Raw genomic sequence first — 20,814 nt, 5'->3', positions numbered from 1 at the left:
ACGACTGAGCAGCTAACACTTTCCCTTTTTTCACTTTAGTGGGGAAGACTTGCCTCTGTTCTGTGATGGCAGCAAGGGCAGTTCAACCTGGGGCTGGAAGATTCCGTTTTAGGATGGCTCACACACACAGCTGTCAAGTTGATGCTGTTGAGTGGGAGCTCAGCCAAAACTGAGAGCCACGAGCCTTAGTTCCCTCCCCGGTGGTCCTTCCCTTAATGCATGGAATTCAATTCTAAGAGTGGATTATCTCAAGAGACAGAAAGTAAAAACTACCAGTTCCTTAAGACTCGAGCCTGGAAATTATTCTAGCATCACTTAACCTGTATTCTATTGTTCATAGAGCCTAGATTCAAGGAAAGGGGCATAGATTCTACTTCTCAAAGGGAGAAGTGATAAAGAATTTGGAAGCTGTGTTTTAAAACTGCCATATCAAGTTGAGGGAAGACATTAGGGTTGAAACCTCTAAAAAGCCTCACGAGTTTAGATATTTAATGTGAAATATACATAATGTATGACCAGCTGGCTTACTATACATAATATCTGGCATTATATTACACCTTAATTACACCAAGATTGCACCATATCTTATATTAGAATTTCCTGACCCATCCTTCACCCTCAACATGCTTTTGGTCAGAATTCAGCTTCTAAATGAAAGGAATTGACCAAGACAGCTTTGGACTCTTTGATTCAGTATTATCATTTGAATGTCAGATCTGGATAGCCATGCTATAACGTTTAAACCTCTTGCAGATTGTGGAAAATGGAATAATGAGGACAATCATAAATATATGAGATGTTTAGAAACTAACTTCTATTTAATTTTTTAGCTAGCCTGTACATAATCAGGGGACTAAGTATCAAAGATCAGTTTGATCAACTTCAGGCAACCAAGTGAAAGTGAAAGTGAAGTCACTCAGTCGTGTCCAACTCTTTGCGACCCCATGGACTGTAGTTTACCAGGCTCCTCCCTCCATGGGATTCTCCAGGCAAGAGTACTGGAGTGGGTTGCCATTTCCTTCTCCAGGGGATCTTCCCACTCAGGGATCGAACCCAGGTCTCCTGGCAGATGCTTTAACCTCTGAGCCACCAGGGAAGCCTAACCAAGTGGCCTTAAAAAAAAAAAGAGTAATCATTTCATCTTTTCTTTTTGATGGGTTCAAGATGTATTCGCTATTGTATGGCTCTATTGGTTGGCCTGAAAATAGTCAAAAGCAATTGTATTATTTTGGATTATTTTAGACAACAAGTTAATATTAGTTGTTGAACTTCTTGGTTTGTGCTTGTGTGTGTGTCTTAGCCAGTATGACCACATGTTTTAGATTAGAAACTTCTAGTCAGTGTAGACACCTATGTCTGGATTCCTCCTGCTAAGTTTACTGGACCTTAAAAAACAATGTTACTAAGAGATTCGTTTTGACTACTTAGAAATGCAGGATGACTTGTCCACACAGGTCACAGTTGATATAAGTACATGAAAGCTATCTGTACACACAAGAATAGTTCTGAGGGCTTACATTAACAAGACACAAATTTTTTGTTTATAATACTCCACTAGTAACAATTGCTATTGAATTTCCTGGCCTAATGGACTTCAGTATATTTTGTTATGGCGTCTGAATATCTAAGAAAATAATTGGCCTATAGCATATTTCAGTAGTCTATGTTCTTTTTTACCCTTGACGTTCCTAGAGTTTCTTTGAGGCTCTAGGAAGCATCAGTAACAATACTGGTATCAGAGGTACTGAATACAGTATCAGAGTAGGTGTAGGTATTACAGAGTTGGTATGCTGAGGTTAGTTATATTAACAACAATAATAATATAAAGAGTTATAAATTAACATAAATATTTAATATATGTAACTATAGTTAATATTAACTCTGCAACCAATAGGATTTAGGGGTTAGATGACAAATATAATAGCAAATTATAATTCAAATGATTTATAATATATCAAAGTCCTTCTATCTGTACCTACACCTGAATTAAGCCAAAATTGTACCTTTCCTTCATGAGACTGTCTCAATTTTTAAAACCCTTAAAAACCTACAGATAAATTATTACATGTAATTTTTTTTTAATAATACAAGAAAACTTCACTGAACTGGAAGATTTTTATCTTCAGATTGAAATGATTCACTGATTCCCAGTGTGACAGATTAAACTATGCTTACAAATCCTTTGACATGCTTCTCTTCAAAAACACTTTACTGCCTGAGCCCCAGGGAAGTCTCTCTTCAAGAGGTGGAGCTTTATTCTCCTTCTCTTGAGTGTTGGCTGGACTTTATGACTTACTTCTGATGAATGGAATATAGTAGAGATTTTTTAGAAAGTGACAGTATGTGACATTTGCAACCGAGTCATAAAAGCATTGTAATTCTTCCTTCCTCTTTCTCTTAGACCACCTGCTCTGTAGGAGAACCACCACCATGTTGGAAAACTATCTAATCAGTTTTACAGGGAGCTTCACATGGCAAGGAACTGGGGCCTCCTTCCAATGGTCATATGAGTGTGCCATCTTGGAAATGGATTCTCCAGCCCCAGTCAAGCATTCAGATGACTGACAGCCCAGCTGACATCTCACTGCAACCTCGTGAGAGATACCAAGCCGGAAACACCCAGCTAAACCATTTCTGAACTCCTAGCCAACAACTGTGAGATAAAATGTTTACTCTTTTAAAGTGCTAACTTTTGAAGTAATGTTACTCAGCAATAGACAATGAATATAACCAGAAAGGATTATGGTTTATTTTATAAAAGGCACATCTAGAAATTAAGAAAAAAATCTTAAGTATCAGACAGAAAGAACAAGCTATTTACAAAAGAAATAAAATCAGGTGAATATTTCTTACTTATCAGTAATAGTAGAAGTTGGAAGTCAACAACTACATTTTTTGAACATGCAAGGATTCAGTTTACCTATACATCCTGTTTTTTTTTAAATAATGAAAGAAATTTTCTAACCATATAAAAGTGAAAGTGAAAGTTGCTCAGTCGTGTCCGACTCTTTGCAACCCCATAGACAGTTCATGGAACTCTCCAGGCCAGAATACTGGAGTGCGTAGCCTTTCCCTTCTCCAGGGGATCTTCCCAACCCAGGGATCGAACCCAGGTCTTCCGCATTGCAGGCAGATTCTTTACTATCTGAGCCACCAGGGAAGCCATTGAATAGAATTTAATCATGATTGTATCAAGAACTTATGGGCAAGATAAAAAGCACACACACACAGATAGCTATTCTGCAATACGTAAATCTAAATGGATGCTGACAATATGAATGGGAATTTGTAATATGTTATAAAATTAGTCTCGAAATGGAAATAATTTCCACTTTCATACTTACTAGCTTAGTATTAAACTTTCTATGACATAATTCACTATTCAGCAAGTATTTACTTTTAACTTAATATGCCTAAGTACTTTAAAAAAATTATCAGCAAGTACATAGACCTTTGATGCTCACAAATGGAATTTCGTCTAACAACTACCATTTCTGCCAAAACTTTCCCGAAACATTACAGAATGTTAAGTCTTCAGAAGTACATTATTTGTATAGCTTGGTTTCATGTGTAAACTATAGGTTACATTTAATAAATGTGTAACTTTTAAATTCAAATTTAAGGTCCATCTTCAAGAATCCAAACTTTTTCTTCCTTGAATAATTTTGAGATAAACAGTTGTCAAAATTTCAACATTTGTATATGGAAGAGGCCAACGATAAGATGCTTTATCTCTTAAATGGTGTAAGATTTAGTATGTTTATCTTGAATTATACGTTTTTCTTTTTGGCCTAGCCATGGGGCTTACCATGTTCCTCGCCCAGGGAACAAACCTGGGTCACCCACGTGAAAGTGCAGAGCCCTAACCACTAGACCACAAGGAAATTCCCTCTTTAATTTTAGGATTCCCACCTCACTTGATAGTGTATTTATGTAAAACTTAATCTCCCAATTCATCCCACCCTCCCCTTGCCCCCTGTGGCTACCACTGGTGTTCCAGTCAGCCTTTCTACTCCAGCCCTGTAAATAGGCGCTACAGTTTGCTCAAGATTAAGTTCTCAGTGATCATTTCAATAACGCACACCTGTTAACAATAAACAAAATTTCAATATTTGGTTTTTTACTAGATATTTTACAGTAACTAAAAAATAGAACGATAAGGAATCTTATCATTCCAATCTATCACCCCCCCCCCCGACTTTGAAAAACAGACTACGAAGAAAGCTAGCGCGCCTTGAGCAGTTTCATTCATTCCAGGAATAAGGAGGTACTGTAAGGAAGGCGCTTAGCCTTTTAGCCAGGACTCTTTTTTTTTTAACCCTCTGGAGGGCACAAACCGTCTCTGCCTGCTAAGTAAATTCCATAAACTCAGTCCTTCTCACTGTTTCTACCCGACCCATGAAAGCAGGAGCATCACCCAGCCATTGTTTGGGCTTTGCCCACCTCCAGCCTAGTGACTACATCAGTCCTGGATATTCATTGGAAGGACTGATGATGAAGCTGAAGCTCCAATACTTTGGTCACCTGATGAGAAGAGCTGGTTCATTGGAAAGGACCCTGATGATGGGAAAGATTGAAGGCAGAAGGGGACGACAGAGGATGAGATGGTTGGATCTCATCACCGACTGGATGGACAGGAGTTTGAGCAAACCCCGGGAGTTGGTGACGGACAGAGGCCTGGCGTTCTGGTCCATGGGATCGCAGAGTCGGACACGACTGAGCGACTGAACTGAACTGAGCTTAGCTTAGTGACAAACCCTCATTGAGTCACCAGGAATCAGAGGTTGCACCGTAGAAATCTTCGGCTGTCGGCACAGGCCTAGCTGAATCCGCCCTCACGTGCCTGCAGGGGCCCAATGAACGAGACCCACGCTTTCCATACAGTCGCATGCGCTCACAACGCCGGAGCTCGAGCGATGCCCCGCCCCGGCTGCACGGTGCGTTCACGTTAATCCTCCCAAGAGGTCTCGGCCACTGGGGCTTCAGGTTCCTACCGAGCATTGTTTCCGAACTCGGCCACGAGAGTGTGTCCTGATTGGCTTCCCTGGAGGCGGGTTCAGGACTTATTTGAGACTAGGACCACTTCCTGAAACTCCAGACAGGAAGTTATCAGAGGTCTATGGTGTCCGGGGGAGAAAGTGCTGTCTGCTGCTTTGGTGACGGCGAGAGAGGACCGTGGGTTGGCTGGACTGGCCATTTGGCCTCGCCGCAGCTAGGAGCCCGTTTCCATAGCAGCACCACGGCCCCGTCCTCCAGCCCAGACCCCGGCGCGGCTGCCCGGGGGATTTCTTCAGGCTCCTTGACGCCGCTCCAAGGGGCACCTACTTGGGTTTTGCCTCGGCTTGCAGCCAGCGGACTGGCTCCCGGCTTCAGCTCTGCGGGCCACAGTAAGAAGTGCCCTTATCAACCCGCGCCCTGCCTCCCTTCCTGAGCCATAGAGACCCCGGTCCAGAGCGACAGCCTTGGACCTGGGACTAGACGGATCCAAGACGCTCAGCCCCGGCCCCCCTCAAACGGGGCTCTGCATCGTCTCTGATATGTCACCCACCGTCTCCCACAAGGACAGCAGTCGGCAACGACGGCCAGGGACTTTCAACCACTCTCTAGATTTGAAGAGTGGTCCTCTACCGCCGGGCTCCTGGGATGATAATCTTCCGGAGGTGGTGGGCGGGGAAGGGGACAAAGAAGCTCTTCTTCGGGATATCAGCACTGTTGAGTTCTCAAAAACCCCACGGAGCTGCCGGGCGGAATTGAGCAGCATTTTGCTGTTGCTCTTTCTTTACGTACTTCAGGGCATTCCACTGGGCTTGGCGGGAAGCATCCCACTCATTTTGCAGAGCAAAAATGTTAGCTATACAGATCAAGCGTTCTTCAGTTTTGTCTTTTGGCCTTTCAGTCTCAAATTGCTCTGGGCCCCGTTGGTTGATGCGGTTTACTTTAAGAACTTTGGTCGTCGCAAATCTTGGCTTGTCCCAACACAGTATATATTGGGATTCTTCATGATATATCTCTCCACTCAAGTGGACTATTTGCTCGGAAATACAGATGGCCGAACCCCCGACGTGGTTGCTCTCACTGTGACTTTCTTTTTGTTTGAATTCCTGGCAGCCACCCAGGACATCGCTGTGGATGGTTGGGCGTTAACTATGTTATCCCGGGAAAACGTGGGTTATGCTTCTACTTGTAATTCAGTGGGCCAAACAGCCGGTTACTTTTTGGGCAATGTTTTGTTTTTGGCCCTTGAATCTGCCGACTTTTGTAACAAATACTTGCGGTTTGAGCCTCAACCCAGGGGAATCGTCACTCTTTCAGGTAGTGTATTTATTATGCTGTTAGGTTTGTTGTACGTTTATAAATCCTTTTGACAGTGTGTGTGACACTGTGTGTTAGAACTGTTATTTAATGAACTGGAAATCATATTATGGGAGATGATCCGAGGTAAGTTATCTGTTCTGCTAACATGAGCTTCAGCCAGAATGATTACATTAAAACAGTCATAATTGATCGGTATTCTGAAGTGAGCAGGGAAAGGCAACTCATCTAATAAACGTTGTGTAAGAGCAAACAAAACTCTGAGTCTAGGGATACCTTGGCGCTTGCATAATAATAGGTGCACAGTTTTTAAAAGTCTGGCTGGTGTGAACACATGAATTTTCCTTTTGTCTTTTGTTAGATTGAGATTTCTAGCTCCATGCTTTCTAGTCTGTTCCTACCCTTACTCTTATACCAAGACCCTGTTTCTATCTCATCTAGTCTTCTGATGAATGGAACAGGGTTAATCCATTCAAACATTAGTGAGTGGGCTAAGTGACAGAGTTCAAAGGGCCTTCTGTGATTGAAGCCAATTCCACCCCTCAAAAAGAAGTGAGAGTCAGGCTTTTCATTTGCCCTTATTGAATAAGATTTCATGATGTGGGTAAGTAAAGTTCCAGAAGCCACCAAACCTCAGCTGAAAAAGCAGTGAAGCAGCAAAGTACCAAAAGATACAGGACAGTACATACAGTGTTCCAGATAGCTGAAGCACTGGTTTGTGGCATCTGATTTTGGGAAATGGTGCTGAAAGAAAGGTTGTGACCAAATTAAAGGTTGTTGACCGAATTGTTTAGTTGCTACCAGTAAGAGTTTAAAGTTTGTCCTGTAGGAAATTGTTGCTGCTACTGCTAAGTCACTTCAGTTGTGTCCGACTCTGTGCGACCCCATAGACGACAGCCCACCAGGCTCCCCCGTCCCTGGGATTCTCCAGGCAAGAACACTGGAGTGGGTTGCCATTTCCTTCTCCAATGCATGAAAGTGAAAAAGTGAAAGTGAAGTCGCTCAGTCGTGTCCAACTCTTAGCAACCCCATGGACTGCAGCCTACCAGGCTCCTCTGTCTATGGGATTTTCCAGGCAAGAGTACTGGAGTGGGGTGCCATTGCTCCTATAGATTTCCCCTTCTTTCTACATGAGCATAATACATGGCCCTGTAATGTTTTCTGTTTTTTTTGGTTTTCTCTTTGTTTTTTAACTTTCCTAAAAACTAAGAAACCGTGTAAAATTACCAATATCAAGAACAACACTGGGACTATTAGTAATAGAGTTCTCTATTACTATTGGTACTAGAGTTCTTAATTCTGGTAGTGATGATGAATTTAGGATGATTGTCTTTTGAAATTTAAACAGCTACTTTCTCTCATCTTCCTAGCATTAGGGGAGTCCCAAAAGGTAAATGTCAGGGTATGGTGTGTGGTGGGGGCTTCCCTGGTGGCTCAGTGGTAAAGAATCTGCCTACCAATGCAGGAGATGAGGGTTCAGTCTTTGGCTCAGGATGATTCCCTTGAGAAGGAAATGGCAACCGACTCCAGTATTCTTGCCTGGGAAAGGACAGAGGAGCCTGGCAGGCTACAGTCCATGGGGCACGAAAGAGCTGGACACAACTTAATAAACAACAACAAGGTGAGTGGTGAGGGCATTTTAAGGGTTACAACATTGAAGGAAGGGAGGAAAGGATTTACAGCTGTATTTCTGAAATCGTATACACCCCCTCTACATCCCTACACCCTGTCAGGGACCCCCTTTCTACTTCTTCAAACTACTAGTGAGCCACTATTACTGATAATATTAATATTTACACTTTTCCTCAGTTGGTTTAAGGCTGAAGATGGTTGAGTGATACTGCTATGCACCTAGACAGATTTGTCTCTTAGTGTTCTGGGGTAGCTCTCCTGCTCTGTGGATAATTTTCTGCTCAGAAATACTTTGTGAATATCAGCACCGTGTTGCTTTTTACGTGTTTTTGCTTTTTGTTTTTTATTGGGACTGTTCATATCACCAAAAAGGGCTAATAGGATGATGTGTTCCTTATTATGGGAAAGCCTCAGTAGAGAAATCAAGATTGAAGAGGCTATGGAAGCTAAATTAGTGAGTAAATTAGAGCTTTCTTATGTGTTAAACAAGTGACTAATACAGTATCCTTCCAGAGAATGCAGTTATCCGTTCAAGAACCATTATGGCTATATCCTCCCTCAGCCACAGCCGTGCCCCTTTGGGAAGATCAGAAACATACCACTAGATTTTTATTTACACTGGTTTATTATTTTGAATAGCTTTTTTTTTCCCTTTGGAATTTGAACTGTGTTCTCTAGGAAACTGTAAAAACAGCTTACTTTTTAATTGAACTTTTATATCCGTAGTATATTGCTGTTTTGGGTTCAAGCATCATAGTAAGAGTTGAAGAGTTCCTGCTTTTTTCATTCTTCTTTGTACAACTGTACATACCACATTTATAGTTTTTTTTTTTTTTTGTGGGGGTTGGGGAACTTAGTATAACTAAGAAGAACCAGTGGCTTTGAGGAATTTAGAGAGCACAGAGAGAATCATGGAGGAAATACAGTCGCTCAGGTAATAGAGGAGGCAAACACTGAGGTGACTTTAGAAAATGAGAAACTTTAAAAGAGGCATAATTTTTTTAAATTCTTAAATATATTCTGTGATTAGCACTTTGTTTTGAGCTACAGATACATAGAGATAGAATACATTCAGAAAGAACAGCTTAGTTTTTACATCAAGAAAGCAGTCATCTAAATAGTCAATTTAGAATGGAAGGATAGGATGAAAATATTTAATAGAATCCCTTAGAAAGAAAAACTTAATTATGCTGAGATTGGCTTTTGGTTCCTTCAGGAATACAGAACAGTTCTTAACCCAGAGGTAACCTTCTTTTGTTCCTGCCTCGTTGGTTTTCAAGGATCTTCAGTAGCAAAAAGAGACAAGCTTTTAAGCGTCACGAAATGTGAGAGTAACCCAGAAGAACACAAGAGATTATGATGTAAAGTTTTATGATTTGCAAAGATATATTTAAGTCCTTTCATTTTTATAGATGAGGAAACTGATAAGGAAACTCTTAACTGGCTAGTTAGAGATAGAGATTTACTTATGGCTTAGATTTCCTGACTCTTTATTTGGTGTTTTTCCTCCAGTTGTCAGAAAATTAGGAAAAACTTCAAGGAAAGCTTCAAAACCTAAATATAATACATGCTGATTGGGCTTTTCTGCCAGAGAAATCAGCACTCTGCTGATGTCTAAAAAAAACAGCAGCATGCTCCCAGAATGCCAGATGCCCAGAAGTGACAGATTAAGGGGTTTTTGTTATTTTGTTTGTAAAGTGACCCACATCTTTTTATTTACTCAGCATTGACTCCCTTTTTGGTACTGGTCGTATGACAGGTGTTATAATTTGATGACTAAAATCTGGCCATTCTCTGCCCACAAGTAATTTATGGTCTATAGTGGGGTTTTGCCAGCTAAAATGAGTTGGTGCAGGACTGTAGTTATTGGAGAGGACAATGATGACCTGAAAAACTCGCCCTTTTAAAGGAAGGTAGGTAGCCTCAGGTCTGGGCTTCTCAGGAGGCGCTAGTGGTAAAGAACCTGCCAGTGCAGGAGATGCAAGAGACACAGGTTCAATCCCTGGGTCAGGAGGATCTCGGAAAAGGAAATGGCAACCCACTCCAGTATTCTTGCCTGGAGAATCCCCATAGACAGAGGATCCCGGTGGGCTACAGTCCATGGCATTGCAAAAGAGTCCAACATGACGTTACCACGTCAATAACAACAACTGGGGCTACTAGATTCAGGAGAGATTAAATATTAAAAGCTGGAGACCATACCCCAGAAAGGAGGTCTAAAGCCTTTTTTCTTTTTTAAAACAAAGCAAAGGAGAAATGGTACTACAAGCTTTCTTTGTCCAGTAAAGAACTGTGGAATTCTGTGGATGGGGTGCATAAAAGTCAATTTATAAAATACACTGTAAACTAAAAACACATTTGATTTTTTTTGGTATATTTCTTATTTGGTATATGTTGAATTTCACTTCTAATTTCATTGAAATATACTTGGAGGCCAGTTGAATTAGCGTTTAGTATATAAATGTATCAATAAAAGAATTATAGAACCTCACTAATTACAGTCTTCTACTTTCATTTATAGTGTTCCTAAAAACTCTTGATTGGAAAAGGCAAAATAGACTTCCTTAATACAAGATACTCTCCTAGAAAATTAAAAATGAAAAAATAAACCCCCTGATTTCATCTGTTCTTTTAAATACAATTTGGGATAAATCTTGCATTTTATCCATGTTCTTTTCATTATTTTATATTTTTTACTGTGGAGTTTATATCTACAATGTGTCTGTGTGTGTGTGTGTGTATATATATATATATATAATGCATGTGTATGCACGCCATTTTGCTTTAGTCATGTCCAACTCTTTGTGATTCTATGGACTGTAGCCCACCAGGCTTCTCTGTCCATGGGATTCTCCAGGCAAGAATGCTGGAGTGGGTTGCATTGGATCTTCCATACTCATATCTTGGTATGGGAGATCACAAATATGTATTTTATATGTCAGTGTGCATGCTGAAATATTTATTAAGGATAGGTGCCTATTCAGAAAGCAAGATGTTTGTTACCTTTTAGGACTTCTATTTCTTGGTTTGGTGTTAAATAAGAAAAGCTTTTTAAATTTCATTTTTATCCCTTTACTTTTGAACATGATAGCTGAATTTCAGTTGTCATCAGTTAAAGCTATAGAATACATGATTTCAGCACATCTGAAGATTTCTTTCCTTTTAGATATTTTATATTGTCTTGTGTTTGAGACCTACATTTTTTAAATTTACTTTTAAATTTTTTATTGGAGTATAGTTGATTTACAGTGTTGTGTTGAGACCTGCATTTCTTATTCCTAGCACAGTCATAGAACTTTTGGCAGAACTTTTTCTTGCTTAAATTTCCCACTAGTTTTTAAAAACTTTATTTAAAAATAATTATGGATTCACAGGAGGTTGCAGAGAAATGTTGAGTGAGTGAAGTCGCTCAGTTGTGTCCGACTCTGCGACCCCATGGACTGTAGCCTGTCAGGCTCCTCTGTCCATGGGATTTTCCAGGCAAGATTACTGGAGTGGATTGCCATTTCCTTCTCCAGGGGATCTTCCCGACTCAGGAATTGAACCCGGTCTCCCGCACTGCAGGCAGATGCTTTACCATCTGAGCCTCCTTTAGGGAAGTCCTATGTACCCTTTCCCTAGCCTCCACTGTTAAAATCTTATATAACTATAGTACAGTATCAAAACCAAGAAATTGACATTGGTACAATCCATAGAGTTTATTCAGATTTCAACAGTTATACATATACTCATTTATGTGTGTACTGTATGCAGTTTTATCACATTTAAGCTCATGTAACCTCCAACACCACTATCAAAATACTCAACTGTACCTTCACCACAGTATACTTTCTGTTGTTTCTTTACAGTTATGCCCATTTCCTCCTCTCCATCCCTAATCCCTCTCAGCCCCTAATCTGTTTTCCATCTTTATAATTATGTTATTTCAGAAATGTTACATAAGTGAAATCATTTAGCATATGTCCTTTGGTGATTGGCTCTTTTCACTTAGAATAATTTCTTTGAGGTTTGTCCAAGTTGTTACATGGATCAGTGATTTGTTCTGTCTTGTTGCTGAGAAATCCATTTTTTTTTTTTTGACATACCACACTTTGTTTTACCACTCATTTGTTGAAGATGATTTGAGTAGTTTCTAGTTTTTTGATAATTACTATGTGAAAATAAGTCTTCATTTCTCTCAGATAGGTGCCCAGGAGTACAAATGCTGGTTTATTTGTGAGTGCATTTTTAGTTTTGAAAGGAACTGACCAATTTTTTTCTGGAGGGGCTGTATCTCTTTACCATCAATATATGAGCGATTCAGTTTCTTCATGTTATCATTATTTTTCATTGTAGCTATTCTCATGTACCCTGCATCTTCATGTGTTAGTTTGGACTGCTTACTGTCAACTGTTTTATAAAAGTCAGAATTCAGCTTTCATCTTACAAAAAGTGATTTTGGGTTGTCAGGATATAGGTTGTACAAAAACTGAATGCAAGAACCTCCTATCATAGCATCAGAGTAGAGATATATATGTATCTTATTAATATGGATTTTGTGTTTGACCTGAACATATTTTGAAACATGGAAAAGTAAAAGTGAAAGTTGCTTAGTTGTGTCCAACTCTTTGTGACCCCATGGACTATACAGTCTATGGAATTCTCCAGGCCAGAATACTGGAGTGGGTAGCCTTTCCCTTCTCCAGGGGATCTTCCCAACCCAGGGATTGCACTCAGGTCTCCCACATAGCAGGCAGATTCTCTACCATCTGAGCCACAAGGGAAGCCCTTAAAACATGGCAAGAGTGGCTCATTTCCTTCTGTTCAGTGATACATGCTCCAGAGTTAGCATGAGATGGGAGCATTGCATCTATTGGTCTCTAAGCTTCAGTTTTGCATCCTGGGCTGAGTTTAATGTTTTGGGACAATAGGGCTCTTGATAACCAGACAGCTGCTTAATTTGGTGCTTGATTGAAGAAACCATTTCTTCTACCCCAGAGGAGAACCTAACATTGCTGGAGTTAATGGAAAAGTATGTGATCTCAAACATGGTACCTCTCTAAGGGGTTAGGAAAACTAAAGGATTATGAAGATTTCAAAATTAGCTTTGTGTTTAGTCAGTTTTTCTATTGCATGCTGTCTTTCAAATATTGTAATCCTCAAATAAGATATACTATACTGTATAATCAAAACAGCATTTTCTCTTTGGCGTAGATGTTTTGAGAAAATGCTTAAGGGAGTGGTTTGTGACCACAGAAGAAAGTTCTGTTTCTTGTTGAGACTTAGCTGGTGACCCAGGGCCAGATACATGGTGTTTCTACTTCAGTTTCTTCCATGGTGAAAGTGAGAGCAGTGGACTGATGATAGCTGTCTAAAGTCCCTTCATACTCTGCCTTGTGAAGCAGAGAAAGCTGTGCTGAAAGCAAGATGAAAGGAAGGCCTGATGGTAATGTAAAACAGAAACTGAAAGTTTGTTTTCCTGCCACTGACTGAGGTTAATTCCCATAGTGGGAGAGTTAGAGAGAAGCTCTTCTGATCCAAGGATGGTTGTCATCAGACTGTGCTTAATTTTTCTGCCTTTTCCGATGGTGGAAGATAATGAACCTACACCACAAAGGATCTGGAGGCCTGGTCCAAAGCCTCGAAGGTTTAAATTTTTTGGAAATCTAATGTTTTATCTTAAAAATTCTTAGAAATTTTACCTTTTCTTTAATATACACTTTTTATGAAAATATTTCTAAGTTATTGAGTAAATGAACTGTTTAGGAAGATGTACTATGTTTGGTCTACGTACCTTATAATATACCACCCATATGGGGAGATGAAAGTGGGTAGGGGTGAATACAAGTAACCAGTTTAAAAGAGGTTTGCTCAAGTATCTATGTTCCATACTTCATAATTGGAGCTAAAATAAGTACCTTTTTCCTCAGGTCTATCTGTTTGATTGGAAGAGAGCTTACTTGCAGTAGGTGTGTCTGAGCATCTAGGTAGTATAATGGGACACATTTTTGTTTCAGAATCAGATCTGAATTTGAATCCCCCCTCTGGTACTTTTTGGTTTGTGAGTCTCTCACTGAGTATAAAGTAGGAATAATAATGCTTGTCTTAGAGAGTGATTTTGAGACTTACTGCATTGTCCTGTGTTTTGCCTTGGCATAATAGACACTCAGGAGTTGACTGTTACATGCTTTTTGAGTACTGGTGAATTGTTGCATAATCTTATCTGCAAACAATACTGAAACCTGGACGGGGGAGCCTGGTGGGCTGCCATCTATGGGGTCTCACAGAGTTGGACACAACTGAATTGACTTTACAGCATTAATTTTTTTCTCTCTCTCTGCACTGGGATCAAAGAGTTTAAATTTAGATAAAGATTTTGTTCATTAAAACTGGGAGAATATACTAAACAAAATATACTAAACATTTTTTGCTGAAAGTGGTATATAACTTAAATCTTTAAATTTTCACTTAACATTTTTATAAAGACCATTAATTGAAATTTCTGGTGACAGTGAAAGCTTTTTTCAGGGTTTCTTGAATTGCTAATTTAAATCAAATAATGAACAAGGACTTTACTAATGAGAATAAATATTACAGATGATATTCCATAAATGTCATTATTTGTCAGTTTCACAGATGAAATTAAGAATGCAAAAATAATGAACATTAGCCTCACTTAATTGTAAGAATAATCTTAAATTGTTGTTCATTGGTTTTGAACTAGATTTCAAAACTATGTTAATACAAACTAGAAGTTATGTTTGATGTTATTTTAATGAGCTTTAATCATAAGATATGTATTTATTAGTGCATTTTAAAGTGAATACCTTTGCATTTAGGAACCTCAGTTTTTCCTGTTTCTTGTTTTTCTTCTGATATCTAGAATTAATGACAGATTCTTCTCAACTTTTGATGGGGTTATGTCTAGTAAGCCCAGTATAAGTTGAAAAATTTTAAGTCTTAACTTAGTCTTGCCTACCATAAACGTGCTCAGAACACTTACATTAGCCCACAGTGAGGCAAAATCCTCTAACAAAACCTGTCTTATAGTAGGGTGTTGAATATCATGTAATTATTGAAACTGTACTGAAAGTGAAAAACATAGTGGTTGTCTGGGTACAGAATGGTTCTGCATTTTCCATTGTGATTGTGTAGCTGACTAGGAGCTGTAACTTTCGGGTGCTGCCCAACTTCACAGCAGAGGATCATAATGAATATTGCTAGCCTGGGAAAAGATCAAAGTTTGAACTGCAGTTTCTACTGAATGCATATTGCTTTCACACTATCATAAAATTGAAAAATCTCAAGTGAGACCTTCATAAGTTGGGGTCCATCTGTGTAAATTCCTGTTATGGAGAGAAGAATTCACCTCAGAATACAAATTTCCACGTATGTTTGAGAAGATTTAGCTTTTTTATTTGCATAATTTGAATAGCAGAGCCTCATTTTTGGTTATGCTTCTGGAGACTAAATAGCCAATTCTAGCAGATTCTTTTTTATTTTTTTAAGTTTATTTATTTATTTAATTTTGGCTGTGCTGGGACTTTGTTGTTGCGCTGCCTGGTTGCAGTGAGCAGGGGCTGCTCTCTAGTTGTGGGACATGGGTTTCTCTGCTGTGGCTTCTCTTGTTGCAGAGCACAGACTCGAGGGCATGTGCACTGCAGTAGTTGTGATGCATGGGCTTAGTTGCCCCACTGCATCTGGAAGCTTTCCAGACCAGGGATCAAACCCATGTTCCCAGCATTGGTAGGCAGATTCTTAACCACTGGGCCACCAGGAAGTCCTAGTAGATTCTTAATTCAACAGTATTTAAAAAAAAAAACTTTATATAAGCAGTATGAAATAATGGAACCCAAATCGGAAGATTTAGGTTCTGCCTCTTAATTGGACCTATAGCAAAGACTGAAATATTCTGAGCTTTTCCTTGTCTCTCATAGTAATAATGCCTGCTTTGCTTGTGTCACATGTTGACTACAAAAATCAAGTGAAATAGGGGGCTCGCCTGATGCTCCAATGGCTAAGACTCCATATTCCCAATGCAGGGGGCCCAGGTTCGATCCCTGATCAGGGAACTAGATCCACGTGCAGCAGCTAAGACCTGGTGCAGTCAAATAAATAAGAATATATATTATTTTTTAAAAAATCAAATGAAATAACATATAAGAAAGGGTTATTTAAATACTAAGGTGAATTTGGTCTATACCGTGAGTTAAGTTGATCTGTGGTGCTGTCCGCCTTCATCATAAGTGAGCTTTAAACCGTAGTAGCTACCTTCACCTAGCACAGCAGAGCAAGACTGAATAGAGGAAAACCTTGACTTAAGGAAGGTCTACGTTTTTGGGAAAAAGATGGCTAGACTTCATGAATAGTTAGTTGATTGTGTTACATTAGCAATAAACTAAAAAGCAAACACATGTAAAGTTGAATACAATTCCGGAATGTTAGAGCTAGAAAACACCTGGGATTTTCTAGGCAAGTCTTGTTACTTTACAAATGAAGGCACTGAGAGAGAGAGTTATACATTTTCATAGAGATAAAATAAGATACATTCTCAGGGTAGTTAAGGAGATGCAGGTTTTAAAATGGGTTTTATGAGGCGCTGACTTAATGTAACTTCAGGCAGTGTTTCAGCCTTCTCTCAGCCTGTTTCATCATCTGAAAATTGGGACTGCTGATAACTTCATCTATTGTGTTGTTGTAGTAAAGGGAATGATGTGTGTAAAATGCTTAGCACACTTATAGCACACGGTATGCACTCAAGAAATACTGCCTCTATTATTACTATTATTTTTAGCTATAATGCAGAATCTTCCAGAACATTATTCACTCTCTCTGCTTGTTTGAAATATTGGCCAGTGGCCCAGCTCTCTTCCACTGAAACAACCAAAAGAGTGTGTCATGTTTATGTATCACAGAATTGAAAGAGAATATTCTTAAACAGATTAAAAACAAAGTTTAAAAGCAAAAGGCAGAAAATTTAATGTAAATGATCATGTTTGTTGTCTAAGTTGTCAAAATTTAATAAAGAACTGAAATGACTTAGATGCTTAAGAATTATGACTGATAGATCTTATGGGATATGAAAATCATCTCCTGCCCTTGAATAAAATGACACAATAGACTTTTATTTCATTCAACCCACTAAACCCTTTCCTTTTTCCTTGTTAAGTATCGCTGTCTGTTCTGGGTCTGTGTAATGTCTTGTATCTGCTGTGCTTGGTCTGGTGCCAATGACAAGCCCTATACGTTGATTTTTTTTTTTTTTAACAGATTTTAGTTGAGAAAAAGTTGTGTACAGAATTATTTAGTATCAGTGAAGATACGTTATTTCACATGTTAATTATAGACATAAAACATTTTAAATTTCAGATTTCCTTTTCTTCTGGGGAACTGTATTTTTGATAACAACAACTTTAGTTGCCCTTCTGAAAAAAGAAAACAAAGAAGTATCAGTAGGAAAAGAAGAAACTCAAGGGATCACAGATACTTACAAGCTGCTTTTTGCAATTGTAAAAATGCCCGCAGTTCTGACATTTTGCCTTCTGATTCTAACTGCAAAGGTAAGAGATTTATAAAGCAAATCCCCCATTCTGTTACAAGTACCAATATTGTTGAATACTTCTGTTGCTGTTTCATAAGTCCCTTTCCACTAATACTAGAACTTAACAATAGTAACTAATATACTTTATTTACTAAATGTATTTAAAAAGATGTGATGATATCAAATCAGACATAATTGCAAACTAAGCTAAATGTCTAGGATCTTGAAAAAATTATGCCAATTTGAAGTACTTCTAGTCAATGTGCGGAGAAGGCAATGGCACCCCACTCCAGTACTCTTGCCTGGAAAATCCTATGAACGAAGGGGCCTGGTAGGCTGCAGTCCATGGGGTCGCTAAGAGTCGGATACGACTGAGCGACTTCCCTTTCACTTTTCACTTTCATGCATTGGAGAAGGAAATGGCAACCTACTCCAGTGTTCTTGCCTGGAGAATCCCAGAGACGGGGGAGCCTGGCGGGCTGCCGTCTATGGGGTCGCACAGAGTCGGACACGATTGACGTGACTCTATTAGAATGAGTCAAAGGTATTGAAATTACTTACTTAGAATGTAATTTGTAAAGATATGGAAATGAATATTAGAAGTCTATTTAAAAATCAGTTGAACTGTTTCAAAATGTTAAAAGGAAATATACCATCAAACAAATGGAGGTTTTAGTGACAATTCTATATGTTTTCTCTTAAGATGTCTTAATTTTTTATAGTTCTAAAACATTTTAAAGAGATTATGCTAGAGGAAAGTAAGTATACTTTGTTATAATGAACTGTTAGAATTGTTATTCTTAAAATATAAAATTGGTTACAGGATTTTTGTACTATATATTTAAATCTGTCTACATAAACAGTTTCATAGCTATATTTTGATAACACTAAAGTAAAAATTATACTCTCATTGTTTTGAAATAGTGAGTTTTCCCTCTCTAGTGATAGGGAGGGTTGGGTTTTTAGGAAATTTTAGGAAGCTTTAAACTTAAGGTTCAACTTTAGAAAATGCTAAAAGGTTCAGTTCAGTTCAGTCGCTCAGTTGTGTCTGACTCCTTGTGACCCCATGAACCGCAGCGCGCCAGCCCTCCCTGTCCATCACCAACTCCCGGAGTCCACCCAAACCCATGTCCATTGAGTTGGTGATGCCATCCAAACATCTCATCCTCTGTCATCCCCTTCTTCTCCTGCCCTCAATCTTTACCAGCATCAGGGTCTTTTCAAATGAGTCAGCTCTTCCCATCAGGTGGCCAAAGTATTGGAGTTTCAGCTTCAACATCAGTCCTTCCAATGAACACCCAGGACTGATCTCCTTTAGGATGGACTGGTTGGATCTCCTTGCAGTCCTAGGGGCTCTCAAGAGTCTTCTCCAAAACCACAGTTCAAAAGCATCAATTCTTCAGCGCTCAGCTTTCTTTATAGTCCAACTCTCACATCCATACATGACCACTGGAAAAACCATAGCCTTGACTAGACGGACCTTTGTTGACAAAGTAGTGTCTCTGCTTTTTAATATGCTGTGGGAGAAATATCAATAACCTCAGATATGCAGATGACACCACCCTTATGGCAGAAAGTGAAGAGGAACTAAAAAGCCTCTTGATGAAAGTGAAAGAGGAGAGTGAAAAAGTTGGCTTAAAGCTCAACATTCAGAAAACGAAGATCATGGCATCCGGTCCCATCATGGCAAATAGATGGGGAAACAGTGTCAGACTTTATTTTTTGGGCTCCAAAATCACTGCAGATGGTGACTGCAGCCATGAAATTAAAAGACGCTTACTCCTTGGAAGAAAAGTTATGACCAACCTAGATAGCATATTCAAAAGCAGAGACATTCCTTTGCTGACTAAGGTCCATCTAGTCAAGGCTATGGTTTTTCCAGTGGTCATGTATGGATGGGAGAGTTGGACTGTGAAGAAGGCTGAGTGCCGAAGAATTGATGCTTTTGAACTGTGGTGTTGGAGAAGACTCTTGAGAGTCCCTTGGACTGCAAGGAGATCCAACTAGTCCATGCTGAAGGAGATCAGCCCTGGGATTTCTTTGGAAGGAATAATGCTAAAGCTGAAACTCCAGTACTTTGGCCACCTCCCGCAAAGAGTTGACTCACTGGAAAAGACTCTGATGCTGGGAGGGATAGGGGGCAAGAGGAGAAAGGGACTACAGAGGATGAGATGGCTGGATGGCAACACTGACTCAATGGACGTGAGTCTGAGTAAACTCCAGGAGTTGATGATGGACAGGGAGGCCTGGTGTGCTGCGATTCATGGGGTTGCAAAGAGTCGGACACGACTGAGCGACTGAACTGAACTGAACTGAACTGAGATTGGTTATAACTTTCCTTCCAAGGAGTAAGTGCCTTTCAATTTCAAAGGTTCAAGAAAGTTAGTACTATTATAATGATATTATCTAATTACATCATTTAGACATAACCATTGGTAATATTTTTGGTATATTTCTGCTTTCCCCTGTGTATGTATGTATGTGCATGCACATGTGTATACACACACTTTAGATGTATAAATATTATTAATATATTAGCTATAGTTAATATACACACAGATACTTTAAAAGTGAAATTGTATGTAATTTTTATCTTGTTATTGTCTTATCCCATATTCTTATATCATTAATATTTGATATGATACTTTTTAATAACTATAAATTGTTACAGTATATAAATGTGCTGTAATTTACTCATTTTTTCTGTTATTGTATATTTAATTTGCCATGTGTTTTAATTACAAAAATGTACTAGTGAATATATTTGGGTGTAATTCCTTGGTGTTCTGAATATTTCCTTACAGTAGATTCTTAGGTTCTTTCCTTCCAATAGATTCAGTGAGTATGATTGTTAAATTGCTTTCTAAAAGATTTTATAATTTATACTGTCACCAGAAATATATAAGGAGTTGGTTCAGGTACAGAGTCTAGAATTCCATGTTCCCCCTTTAAAGTAAACCTCAGTAAAAGTAACATCTCTCCTAACTTTTAACATCATAGATTAGTTTTCCCTACTTTCCAGTTATATAAGTGGAGTATCCAGTATGTTTTCTTATGTCTGGCTCTTGTACTCTTTTACTCAACATCATATTTGCATAATTTATCCATATTGTTATTTATAGCAATAGTTTGTTCATCTTGTTGCTTATAATATTCCTTTGTAGGAATATACCACAATTTATTTATCCCATTCTATCAGCAGATGTTTAGGTTATTTCTACTTTTGGACCATTATAAATAGTGCTTCTGTGAACTTTTGTGTATGTTACTTTTGGTGAATGTCGGTAAGCATTTCTGCTGGGTAAATACCTAGGAGTAGAACTGCTGGGCCATAAGAAAGGCATAGTATA

The 20,814-nt window shown here is 38.9% G+C and overlaps 1 protein-coding gene across 2 annotated transcripts in view; it reads left to right on the top strand.

Moving 5' to 3' along the window:
• Positions 1-4,459: 4,459 nt before the first annotated feature.
• SLC33A1 (solute carrier family 33 member 1) overlaps positions 4,460-20,814 on the top strand; it is a 22,890-nt gene continuing 6,535 nt past the window's right edge. Inside the window, exons 1-2 of one of the 2 annotated variants that reach the window (XM_040247376.1) lie at positions 4,460-6,312; positions 17,293-17,483. In XM_040247376.1, coding sequence (XP_040103310.1) covers positions 5,538-6,312; positions 17,293-17,483 — 966 coding nt within the window. In that variant the 5' untranslated portion in view covers positions 4,460-5,537. The remainder of the gene's footprint in view (positions 6,313-17,292; positions 17,484-20,814) is intronic. The other variant, XM_040247385.1, reaches the window with a different exon arrangement.

The sequence above is a fragment of the Oryx dammah genome, unplaced genomic scaffold (genome assembly GCF_014754425.2).
Source record: "Oryx dammah isolate SB20612 unplaced genomic scaffold, SCBI_Odam_1.1 HiC_scaffold_2, whole genome shotgun sequence".
In the NCBI taxonomy this organism is placed as follows: domain Eukaryota; kingdom Metazoa; phylum Chordata; class Mammalia; order Artiodactyla; family Bovidae; genus Oryx; species Oryx dammah.
Note: the sequence above shows the minus strand (reverse complement) of the source record. Positions and strands in the feature narration are given on the sequence as shown.